General features: G+C 38.6%; 1 protein-coding gene across 39 annotated transcripts in view; it reads right to left on the bottom strand.

Annotated features, from left to right (window-relative positions):
• Window positions 1-13,474, bottom strand: part of LOC308390310 (ankyrin-3-like) — a 177,868-nt gene that overhangs the window by 73,850 nt on the left and 90,544 nt on the right. For 26 of the 39 annotated variants that reach the window (XM_080872148.1, XM_080872140.1, XM_080872129.1 and 23 more), the window contains exons 4-7: window positions 12,844-12,942; window positions 10,268-10,366; window positions 3,854-4,039; window positions 2,494-2,517 (exon numbers count right to left, since the gene is read on the bottom strand). In XM_080872148.1, the coding sequence (XP_080728274.1) occupies window positions 2,494-2,517; window positions 3,854-4,039; window positions 10,268-10,366; window positions 12,844-12,942 (408 nt within the window). The remainder of the gene's footprint in view (window positions 1-2,493; window positions 2,518-3,853; window positions 4,040-10,267; window positions 10,367-12,843; window positions 12,943-13,474) is intronic. The other 13 variants (XM_080872145.1, XM_080872166.1, XM_080872164.1 and 10 more) reach the window with 1 other exon arrangement.

The following is a 13,474-nucleotide window of genomic DNA, read 5'->3' as shown; positions in this document are numbered from 1 at the left end:
TCCTGAAATAAAGGAAACCGAAACACAATAAGGATTGCACTGGGAGACGCTTAAAAGAAGTGGAGGATTCATCTGTGTTGTGAGGACGAAAAAGATGCTAGCTAATGTGTACTTTAATTGCATAATTCATATAATGCACGTTCCCTATTCTATTTACTGTTAGTTTGTTATGAAGCTGTTCTGTCACATTAGTGTCTCCTCAGAAACTCTTCAGGATTGTTTTAAGGTTTTAGTTTTTTCCTGTTATAATAATTCAACTTTCATTGTGTTTTATTCAACTCCTGTTGTGATTTGTGCACTTTTGGAGCCTATTTCTAGTCTCTACTGTTTCCTTCGGTTGAAGTGCGTTTGACCTTTCAAAGCCACCATACCTTGGCACAACTTCGAAAAATTTTACTTTTGAATCCACATCTGGAATTTTTCATCTAGGAATTTTTTGAGGATCCTTTAACCTTGTGAGACTGGGCAAAAAATTTGAGGCATTTTGCATTACACTTTTACAAATATAGGTTAAATGTATGTAATAATAATTTGGACACATGGTGTAGATGTTCCCAAGAACATTTTACACAGTAATCTAAAACCAGATATCATTTTAGATGCAGGGACTATAAACTTATAGATATTTATATCAGATATTGGCTGGTTCGGACTCAAAAAGCTGGAACTTTGGACAACAGGAGGCTATACACTGGTATTGTACTGGAACTGGAAGACGTTGAATGTATCTTGGACTGCACTTATATAAACCATGAAACAAAAATAAAATACATTTATTTACATTAAGTTAAAATCAAGTAGGTATTATTTTTCTGCAAAGTGCTATGTGTAATATGACTGTGATGATATACTGATGGTATTACCCTAGTGTAGAAATACATTATGCAGTGCATCTGGAAAGTATATGCAGCACTTCACTGGTTCCACATTTTGTCACATTACAGCCTTATTCCAAAATGGAATATGAATATGTTCATTTCCCCCTCAAAATTCTACAAAATACCCCATAATGACAAAGTGAAAAAGGCTTGTTTCAAATTGTTGCAAATTTATTAAAAGTTAAAAACTGCCTATATAAGGTTGCATAGTTAACAGTGCATGTCAGAGCACAAACCAAGCTATAAAGTCCAAGAAACTGTCTGTAGGCCGACGACACAGGATTGTACTGTGGTACAGATCTGCGGAAGGGTACAGAAAAAGTCTGCAGCATTAAAGATTCTAATGAGCACAGTGGCCTCCAATATCCGTTAATGAAAAAGGTTTCTGAAGCACTCCACTAATCAAGCCCGTATGGTAGAGTTGCCAGATGGAAGGCACGCCACAGTAAAAGGCACAGGACTGGAGTTTGCCAAAAGGCATCTGAAAGACTCTTAGACCATGAGAAATGAAAATTCTCTGGTCTGGTGAAACCACAAACTCTTTGATCTGCATGCCAAGCATCATGTCTGGAAGAAACCAGGCACCACTCATCACCTGGCCAATACCATTCCTACAGTGAAACATGGTGGTGGCAGCATCATGCTATGGGAATGTTTTCAGCAGCAGTAACTGTGAGGCTAGTCAGGGTCAATTGGAAAGATGAATGCAGAAATGTACAGGGACATCCTTGACGATAACCTGCTTCATCTTTCAACAGTACAACGGCTGCAAGCACATAGCCAGGAACACAAAGTAGTGCCTTTGCGAGCACTCTGTGAATGTCTGTGAGTGGCCAAGTCAGAGCTCAGACTTGAAACCACACTAACGTCTCTGGAGAGATCTGAAAACAGCTATACATCGACGCCCCCCATCAAACCTGATGGGGCTTGGGAGGTTCTGCAGAGAAGGATGAGAGAAATTGCCCCAAAACAGCCAAGATTATACAGCAGCATCATACTGAAAAAGACTTTGGACTGTAATTGCAATGCTGCAGAAGTTTTTCTGTACCCTTCTCAAGAACTGTGTCACAATACAATCCTGTCTCGGAGGCAATTTCTTGGAATTTATGGCCTGGTTTGCGCTCAGACATGCACTGTCAACTATGGGATGTTATATAGACAGCTTTTTACTTTTAATAAATTTTTTAAGATTTTCAAGGAAGGTTTTTTTCATTTTGTCATCATGGGCTATTGCATGTAGATTTTTGAGGTGAATAATGGATTTAATTCATTTTGGAATAAGGCTGTAACATGACAAAATGAGGAGCAAGTGAAACGCTGTGAATCCTCCAGAGGCACTGCGCTGCTGAATTTACAATGCTATAAACTATAGCAGCGAGCAACTGCGTACACAGAAATAAAAAAGTCAAAATGCCATGCAGGCTTAAAAAAATGGGCACATGGGTTCAGCAGCAAAAGCTTTCATGCCAGCATTTAGTGCTAGTGCTCATGCTAGCAGACAGAAGGCTTTGCAATGGTGACCATGAGTGAACAATGAAGAGAAGAGGAGAGGAGAGAAGAGAAGAGAAGAGAAGAGAAGAGAAGAGAAGAGAAGAGAAGAGAAGAGAAGATGTACCTCTGTTGTTCTATTCACCATCATCTAGAAGGGAAAAGGGGGGATTTGTAAGAAAAAGGAACAAGTAGAGGGAGGAACAAAAGGAGGAGGAGAGAATGAGGTGGTTAGTGCACCACAACAAGAACAACTGCAACACCGACATCATGGTTGCATCAAGCTGTAGGATGGGTATGTGACAATGTGGCTGTAAACAACGAAAAGAACCAAAAAGCAGTCACATAGAAGTACACAAAACTGGGGAATGGACTGCAACTCTCCCTTACAGTGTGTATTTATTCTACAATGAGAATGGTCCTTGGGGTAAATGTAGCTGTAATGTTGTTTTTGATGATATTGTTTCTTGCCCTGAGTGCCTCTAAAAATCCAAAATATGAACACTTGCTCAATTTTTGTCCCACAGAAAACTTGTCTGGGACTTAAATGACTAATAGAACTATCAACACAGAACAACAGAAGGAACTTATAAATATTCATAGCCCAATGATACCCTGTGGGGATTATACACACACACCACAAGTATACAGGTGTATTGGGGGGAGGGTAGTCAAGGCCACAGCTTAAGGTGTACCCTTAATTAATCCAGAGAATCACATAATTCAAAATGTATTCCATATTAATGGAAGTCTTGAACGATTGTGTTGTTAGTAGACTATTCTTAGTTTTCATATAGATTTTTAAAAGCATCTTAGTCTTTAGCAAAGACAATCTCTTTTCTGCCCTATCCTATGATATGTAATATGTGATTGACGGTCGGTTCCATGCAAATAAAGTACAAATGACATTTTAACCTATGTTACTTGTAAATATTTTTGATGTTTTGGGGGTTTATCCCATTACATTACATTTCAGTTATATCACTGGTTTTGAGATTGGAGTTTTTGTCATTAATATACAGAAATAATTGAATTATGTACATTATATTAAATGTAGTTTGATATATGGACAGTTTATTGTTTTGTGAGACTTCAGTCACTAAATCTCAGACCGAAAGTAAAGGAAACAGAAAATGGGATTTTTAAAAGACAAATAGTTCTGTTTTCTACATCACCAACGGAAATAAAGTCTTTAGACATGGTTGGAAAAAAAGAAATAGGTGTAATAGTTTGGAAATATCCTTATTCCCTCTCATGACTGAAGTAAAGTGAGAAGATGTAGCCCACCTTGATGTTTGTATGCTACGGTCAGCAGTTATCTAACCACCGCTAACCCTGGCAGGTACCTTCGTACAGAAAGACTTAACAGGAATCGCACCCATAATACATGAAAGGTGTCATGGGACTATGAATGAGTAAGACCAGATCTCAGACACAACAAAACAGCAGGTCATTGTGAGAAGTGTAGTCCAGCTCATAGCTCATACCTTAGACTCCACATCAGCATTGTGGTCGTTCTGGAGGAGGAGGGCGGCAGCCTTGGTGTCATCTTTACGTGCAGCGATGTGCAACGCTGGGAGGCGGACCTTCCCCTTGGTGTCATTTTCCAGCAAAAGGGAAACTACCTGGTCATGGCCTTGCTGCAGTGCAACCGCCAGCGGAGTGAAACCATCCTGCAAACCAGAAAAATTCAACTGTAAGATATAAATGTAATTTTCCCAAAGTATGACACTCTTTAACAACAGCATGCAAACATACGGTATAATGGCAGTGAATACATGCTAATGTAATGCACATATTTTATTACGTAAAACCTCTTAGCTTAGCAAGCTAACACTTGCTATTGCACTAGAAATTATAACTAAGCCTGAAGGTGAATGTCAATAGTTTTTCAGGTATTTGGGCCAAATCGGAAGCATCATAATAATAATAATAATAAAATAATAACAATGGTAAAATTGGTAGAAAAGAGCAAATGTCTTAAACATGACTATCTTTAGAAGAACTTTCAAGAAACTCATCTGAGTTCAGGAACTGCTGCTTACACTACTACGAAGTCATTTTAACTGCTCTCTTATTTCCCAATAGATCACCACAGCAGACGGCTCTGCATATTTGATTCGGCACAGATTTTTTTTTTACTAAATACCTTTCCTGAAGGAATCCTCCCCTTTATCTGAGCTTGGGACCATCACTAGGATTAAACTGACTTGTGAAACCCCTGACACTGGATTTGTGTCTCCACCCGGAATCAAACTGGGAATATTTTGCATGTAAAGCAAAAATGTGTTGACCACCAGCTGCTTCTACTTTCATTTTCTTTCTATTAAAAGTTGTAAAGTCCATGAAAATCAGCAAAAATATCAGCCTTATATATAATAATATATTTAAGTCTGGAAAAAAGTGGTGGGTAAACCTACATATAAAGATATAAAGTATTTAAGCACACCAGGTCACATTTTCCAAAGCTCACCTGATGTGATTTAAAGTCCTGCAGTGGGAATTAAACATGTTTTATACATGACTTCTTTTGGCTGCTGGTGCTTTAAATCATCAGCCAAAAAAATCGAATCAAACTCCCTTGAGGTGTCTGCCTGCTGTCCTTACAGCCTGGCCATCCTCTGTAAAATTGCATGATATAAATCAGAAGGGCTGTCGGCTTATAAAGCAGATGAGAGGGACACAGGGCCAGTGTGCCTCCAGAGTCACGTTAGTATTCTTTTCTCATCCGAAGCACTGCAGTTTGGACGCCATCTGTAAGTATGGGGCAAGAAGAGGCGTGTGCTTGTATCTCCTTTTGGAGGTTTCAACACAACCTTAATCAGAGCTAAGAATCCTAAAATGTCATCTTAATAATCACGGACACTCTTTTCTTCTTGATGTCAGCTGACAGTCACACTTTCAGAGATGGCATATGATACGTTTGTAGCTGCTTCTAGCTGGTAAAGTGACAGCTGTTCGTGATTCAGGCACGTCGCTTTTATAAGACAATGAGAGACTTAATCAAGTCTCCTTTGTTCTCTCAGAGCCTGAACTTTTATTTTCTTGCTGCTGTGAATGTGACTAATACTCTCAGTGAATTCAATTACACATTTTCACTTCAAGTTCATAATTTCAGATTACACACATTAAATCTGATGCCTGTCTACTGACGTCCAACACGGAAGAAGCATAAAATGACAGATTCTTAAGTTGGCACTCACAGATTGCGCTCTATATTTAAAACATTTCGGCAGTTATCAAACTATTCATCCATTCAGTCGGCAGCTGGCATGATTAAAAACCGAAAACTATAATCTTCTGTGGGTGGTGTTTTTGTGTTGGTGCCCCCATGAGTAAAATGCCTGACATTGTCATAGAAAACAGAACTCCTTAGGAACTTGTTGAGAGCTAAATTAGGAAAGATACTAACTGTAGTAGGGCTGAGAAAGATGCATGTTATGCATGTTAGAGTCAGAGTTGCAGTGAACAGTGGCTAACAGAATGCTGCGTAGCTAGCAAGCCTTAAAGGCAGATGGTTAACACCCAAACTGACAATAAAAACAGTTCATGTGAAGGAGATCTTTCAGGTTAACTCCTTTCTCGCATAAACATGTTTGTCTGACAAACATAAACACAACTATTTTAAACCAGAATGTCAATGACAATCATCTGCCACAGATGGCTGCCCCTCCCTGAGCCTGGTTCTGCTAGAGGTTTCTTCCTCTTAAAAGGGAGTTTTTCCTTCCCACTGTTGCTAAAGTGCTTTGTCACAGGGGATCGTCTGACTGTTGCGGTTTCTCTGTATTATTGTAGGGCTTTTACCTTACAATATTAAGCGTCTTCAGGTGGCTGTTGTTGTGATTTGGTGCTATATAGATAAAAGTGAATTGAATTAAACTGAACTTTAATGTAGAAGAAAATGTGATTCTGAGTGAATTTGAACCCCTTATATGACCACTGTGCGCAAGTTTCACTAAATTCTGAGCAATCTTCTAGGAACAGCGATTCTTGTGTGTCGTGGATAATTATTACGTCTTACGGTAGATTAACCCTGGAGAACCCATGCGGTCAAATCTGACCCCATGGTTTCCCTAGTAAACCAATAGGGTCGGCTCTGACCCCATGGGTTCTCCAGGGTTAAGTTATGTATAAAATATGAGGTTATCATAAAACTGTTACTGTAAAATAGCTTGGCTGCTTTATGGTTAAACTCAAGACACTAGTTGACACTGAGACACTGGCAGTCACCTTTATAATTCAACAATATTTAAGTCCCTATGATCAAATTTACATACAGGCGCTGAACAAGTAAAGGGCAATAACATAACTAGGGCTGTTCGATATAACGATATATATCGGATGACGATATAAAAACATCTATCGTTTCATTTTACGCTATCGTTGGTTTCGTGGTGTCGCAAAATAAACTGTTTACGGCAATATTTTTCATTGTTTTGATGGTCACTGTAGTGGCTATATTAATTTCGTAAAGTTCTCTCTTTCTCTTATATTTAATATAACCACATTAGGGATGGACAAGCGCCTGTTTTTAGGCGTTTTGGTTAGCAACAACGACGGTAACACCATCGCGTGTCTGCTTGTTTATGTTCCACATAAACCTTTCACAATAAAGCTCACGATCCTGTTGAGACTTTTCAAAATAAACTGAATAACATGAAAGAGCAGATTATTTACGGATGAGAAGTAAAAAAGAGCCGCCAGGTGCTAAAAAAATAGACCTTAGACTCAAACGTTAGAATCAGAATCAGAATCAGAATACTTTATTGATCCCTGGGGGAAATTATTTTTTGTTACAGTGCTCCATTTTAAACCAACATTAAGACAAGACAGACAATACGCTAACTAAGAATAGAACAGGCTTTTCCCCGCAGCACGCCGTGTAATAAATACAAAGAAAACGGCGGCCGTTACAACTTATGTCTAAAAATGTATCGTTTCATGCATCGGTTAAAACACTCGACTCCGGGTAAAGGACGCGCAGCTGGAAACACTTCCTGCAAGTCGAGCTGCCCGAGATTCACAGAATTTACAGAAAATGTTACATTTTTGTGATTTATATCGTTATCGGGACGATAGAATTCTTATATCGGGATATGAGATTTTGGTCATATCGCACAGCCCTACACATAACCATTCAGCAATTTAGGCATTTTAGTTTTAGATACTGTAAGTGCTTTAGTAAGTTCAGTGTCTCACTTAAGAACAAACGGAAAGGAAATTAAGCTGCGAATGGACACATACTAGGATGCAGACAAGATGAGATTGCATACTGCCCACAAACACACACACACACGCACACGCACACGCACACACACACACACTATATGTAGACACTGACTCACGCAGGCAGTAAGATAAACGTAAGATGCTACTAGGAGAGCGTCTATGACTCATCAAAGGAAAGATTCCTTGCAAGGAAAACAATATACTCTGCACGTATGTGTGTCTTTGTGTGTTTATGTGTGTCTGTGTGCACACTTGTATGTTTATACAGGACACCAACTGTCTAGATAAAACCAACTCTGCATCACTAGACACCCACACATTAAAGCCGAAACTCCTCCCTCAGAGATCCAACGCCGCTCACACAAATAATCAGTGAGGGCGAGAAACAAACACACCCTCGCCTGCACAGACACGCACACACACACAGAGGCACGTGCATAAACAGGCTGACACACATTCATAATGTGATCCAAAAACATGTTTGCAAAACACACCCACACATGCGCATACCCCTGGGCACACAAACACATTCAAATGCATAAATTTAGGCTTTGTAAGAATTTTAAAGGTCACAATCCATCCCTAAGCACTAGCTCCCGTTTCATCTGATTTAGGAATCAGGAAAAGAGAAAAAAACCTAGTCTAATGTCCTAAAAATACTTTGGGACTCAAACAACAGCATCAGCAGCTGCAAACAAAAAGGCAAGGACAGGGTTTTGATCTTCCTTTAAAAGCTTAAAAATGGAAAGTGACAGAGCACAATTTCCTTCTTACCAAAATAGCACAAGCCAGTTTTTGAACAATACAAAGCGAGTTATTAAAAAAATCAAGTTATTCTGATGGGGTATCAGCAAAGTTGCACACTAAAAATAAAGAGATTTTGTAAAGCCCCTTATAAAGTGATGGCAAAAAAGATGATTCTAATATGCTCAAATATAGACAAATATTTCTTATAAAAGCTTTGTTCTCTAATTAAATGCTTAAACATGAATTATTAAACAGCAGGAGTTGCTTCATAGATATATTTCCTCACATGAATAATTCACATTGGTCTCACCCCACTGGAGTAGTCACAAAAAGGGTGAAAAGAGGGGAAGAGTGAGATGTGGTGGAATAAGAGGGCGAGCAGGAGGAGTCGGAGGCAGACAAAAGAATGATGGAGGGCATGAAAAAGAAATAAGGAGGAGAGAAAAGGAAGAAAGACGAGGAGGAAAAATGAGGTGCCACGAAGGCCTGAGTGAAATGTCTCAGACACAGTTCTGTAAACACCGCACTAATACTAATACTAATACTAATAAGATAAAAGCAGCATCAAATGTGCATTTGCAGAACACATCAGCAGAACATAAAAGGCACCTCTCTAATTACCTTCAAACTAAAGCTTTAAAGTATATTTTAGTCTGATTGATCCCACTTACAACATTGTGCGGGTATCTGATACCTGGTATTTTTTTATCTTTGTACACTTTGGAGCTTCATTGTTTCCTATCCTGTCATTATTTTTCACTAGAGCACAACGTGTGTATTAATCCCTATCTAAAAACTTTTTAAATAATGTTTGCTCAAATAACAGCTGTTTTATACAGAATAAAAGCTGAAAAAAGAACTATATTTATGAGATGTTTCTGCATCACTAGCAGAAATTAAATGACCTGTTAGGACTGAATGCAACATTTAAGGTACAGAAGCCAAAAACTAAATGGACAGCACGTATAGAATAACATCATGACAGTATAACCTTTATGTGTTCTGCACGCTGCTTCAGTTTACAATTTATAACTGCATCTGTATATGTATATATCGCTAGATGCTCATTTTATTCTCCTTTGAACATGTGGTGGACTGGATCGAGATACTTCAGGGACCTCCTGGCCCTCCTTTGCCCACGTGTGATCTAGACTTTAATATTCCCAACAACATAGCCAAAATTTAAAATGTACAGATGCTTGTATTTAAATGATTCATACTCAGAATGAGTTCTTCTTGTTAACGCTCTGAGGTCTACATCGTCATTGGTGCTAACCTTAGCCTAACCCTACATTTTGTATGAAAGGACAATTAACTTGTTTGGAAGAAATTCTAAAGTTTTTTCATGTGTCAGTTAGAATGATTATGCATCAGAAAGATGTGACTAAAATGAAAAACGATCGTCACACTTTAGTCTTGCAGTGGTGGCAGTCGGCCGTCTGCTTTACTACTGCAGATGATGGATCGCTGTGTCACACTCACAGCGTAGCATTTGGTCTCGCCACTCATGCTTTTTCTCCTGTTAACGTCACCGGTTCCTCCCTCTGCTGGCAGCTGAAGACAGTCAAGGTCACTCTGAACGAACACATGCTGCTGCTGCTGCTCCCGTCTCTACCTCCTTCACTCTAATCACTCTGCCTCTTTACTCCCTCTAGGCAACAGATTAATCTCTGAAAAATAATTATTTTTTCTAACCCTAATAAACAGTGACCTCATATGTTACACCGGTCGTCTACTAAATGAGCTAGCGGGTGCAGGCACTAATCTAACATTTGAAACAAAGAAACCGATGGTGATAATGTTGCAGTGTAATTACAGAGGGGGTTGGTAGCTGTTAGAAGATGTTATGGGTTTGTGAGCATGTGCAAACACATGTTAGGTTGTGTCTTTGTGTTTTGTGTATGTGTATGAGAGACTGCCTTTACCTCAGTGGCGATGCTCTGGCTGGAGCCATTGTCCAATAAGAACTGCACCACATCCAAGTGATTCTCCTGCGCTGCCATATACAGCGGAGTGAAGCCATTCTGCAGAGAAACAAAAGAAGAAATGATGCTGTTAATGTTTAAAGACTGACACATTCTCGATCTATGTGTCACAAGGATAGGGAATTTAAACATTAGAGGTAATTAATGAAACTTTACCAAGACAAAAACAGCGCAAGGACACCGATGCATGCTTTATTTTGTATATATTGATAAAGTGTTTGCGTGCTTGTAGAAAAAAATTACTTCTATTAGTACCAAATAATAGTGTCTCAGTTAAATTCCAGTTATATAAAATAATGACCCTTACAGAAAGACGGACTTGGGTAGGATGTGATTGTCATTTCTCACCCCAAAGAAATTATCGTATATCGGAAAAAAGAGAAATATGAATAAAATTCCGCATGTGGACTAAAAGACATTATGTAGAGATCTATACCTTCTTTCTAAAGAAAGATATAGAACCTGTACAGTAAAACACATTTGACAAAATAAACTAAATGAAGTTACAATACAAATGATTAAGAAAACTAGTGTTAATAAAATAAAAACACAACAAATGTTGGCCAGACTGATATCAAGGAGTCAGGTGATAAGGTGATTAATCCTGTTAATATCTCTGCTTACATTAGGTCATTGTGGGCAGTGCTGAAACATCAATAAGCAGTACTGCTTTTTGGCAATATTGGGTTTATAGGATTTCTGCATTAATGTGATAAAGCACCTTGATGTGTCAGGCGTGAAATTGACTGCAGAACAGGTTTTTATTCTATAAAAGATTTCTTAATTTAATTTTCAGAAAACTTGATTGCCACACATGCTATTATACACTAAAACTATGATGACCCAATCATACTTGAAAGCAGGGAGATTATTTTTACCTGACTTCCACCACCCCACACAAATGTTATATTCTAGCAGCGTTATCATAGTGTACATACCGTCACCTCAACACATACCTCACACCTAATAAGAGTGTAGATAAAAGTCAGTGTGGGGCTGAATCTGACAAGTGTGTGTGTGTGTGTGTTACCACACTAGATATAAGAAAACATATCTCCATAGCAACACAGGCATCCAAAAACCATTTCAGCATGCAAAAAAACTCCTCTTCATCCTCCTCTTCCATTCTTTGTAGTTATTCTAGTGTCACTGCACCAAATACTTTCCTCGTTATACGCATAATTTAAAGGGGGCAAATTATGCGAAATCCACTTTTTCATTCTTTTGAATCGTAATTATATGTCCCCGGTGTGTCTAGTGACCCAGAAAGTATAAGAGAAGAAGACCCCCTCCTGTCTCCATAAAGCATTTTTCAGAACAATCATTTTTATCCTTTATTGGACAGGGACAGTAAAGCATAGACAGAAAAGTAGAGAGAGACTAATGGGGATTAACATGGAGGAAATAGACTGGGTCATTTTTGAAACAAGGCCCCTGCAGCCTTCAGCATATGGGTTGCCTGTTCAAAAAACTAAGCTATAGTGACACTCTGGTTTATAAGCTCCTTTTAATGTGAGAAGAGAATAAGCACCACCCATTACTGTTGGAGAGATCCTAAACATTTACTCCTCAGACGCCGTGAACACAGTAACATATTACAAATTATTTGTTACTTAATTATTCCTTGAAGAGAGCAATTTCGTTACACTGCTTGTTAGATTATTTTCATGTTACTCCATGAGAAGTGCTGAAATGCACTGTCTCATAATTACCAGCTAACAGCGTAAACCTGAGGCTACAGTCCCACATAAACATACTGTCATACAAAACTAACTCTTTCTTTTAGTGTTTAAATGACACAAATTTGACTGCATGGTTAAAAACTAAAGCTTCACATTGCCTGTTACTGTAATTCTACTGTGGAATCAAGTGTCAGTAGAAAAAGAAAGGACAAAATGCTGAAGTTCACACTGGGAAAAAGAACGTGGCACTGTGCAGATAGCTAAAGATACTTTTTAACCCAAGTACTGCAACTGCATTGTAATGAATAAATCTGGTACAGTGATGGACATTGGTGATGTACACTGGTAACTACTAGAATTTGCATTAAAATCAATTGACCTTCTCCTACTCTTCAAGTAAAATTGGAGATGGAAAGAAGTTTAGGTCAGCACTAAAGATTAAAGGTCATCAATACTGATGTCATTTTCTTCCTCTCATCAGCTGCAGCCAAAGCCTTCACAGTGACATCGTTATAGTTGCTGTGGTGACAAGTCCACTGTGAGTGTGTGCGCATGCTGACTATCGAATGTGGGCTAAGCTGCACAGCAGAGTTGCTGACACAGCAAGCAAATACACACACACACACACACACACACACACACACACACACACACACACACACACACACACACACACACACACACACACACACACACACACACACAAATGGACCCTGTATGTACACATTCTTCTGGATGAATGCACGAATTCAAACATGGTCTTCCAAAAGAGATGATTTCGCCGTACAGCCTTGTGAGTTCATGTGTCTGTGTTTTCGAGAGGGGATGCCTTACCTGAGACTGAGCATTGACGTTGGCACTGTGGGTGACAAGCTCCTTCACCACCTCTGTCTGTCCAGCAAGAGAAGCTATGTGGAGGGCAGTGTTTCCTTTCTAAAGAACAGAAACAAAACAAACATTTAAAATTTTAGGAAAACTTAGGAAGAATTATTTTTAGCTTTTTGGATGCATGTAAAGGCCTGGGCTATATGGATGTTTATGAGTCACACAGGAGAAATGTTTTGCATATTGCTTGTTTACAGCAGAAGTGCAAACTGCACACATATCTCTCTGGGGGAGTGCAGGAGAGTTAAAAGCAGCATGGATTGACTTAATGCTATGGAAGCTTTTAAAGCACTTTTACAAGCTTCAGTGTCTGATTGCTGCAAATTGAGTGAAAAATATCACTTTTTATTAAAGTCCTATCTCAATCAAACCTTAATATTTGCTGCAATATGATATCATTGTCTGTGATGTCTGTAAATCATAAATTAGAATTCACAGGAAAGGACAATTAATATAACTTTGGGACTGTGTGTGTATATGCAAACTATGATTAGCGCTAATCTCAAAAACTATAAATAAAATTAGGCTAACAAAATAATAGTTGCACCTTGTAATATAATTTATATAATTTATAATGTAA

Source organism: Rhamphochromis sp. 'chilingali' (assembly GCF_963969265.1).
Source record: "Rhamphochromis sp. 'chilingali' genome assembly, chromosome: 22".
NCBI classification, from domain to species: Eukaryota; Metazoa; Chordata; class Actinopteri; order Cichliformes; family Cichlidae; genus Rhamphochromis; species Rhamphochromis sp. 'chilingali'.
This window is presented reverse-complemented; position numbering and strand designations above follow the sequence as displayed.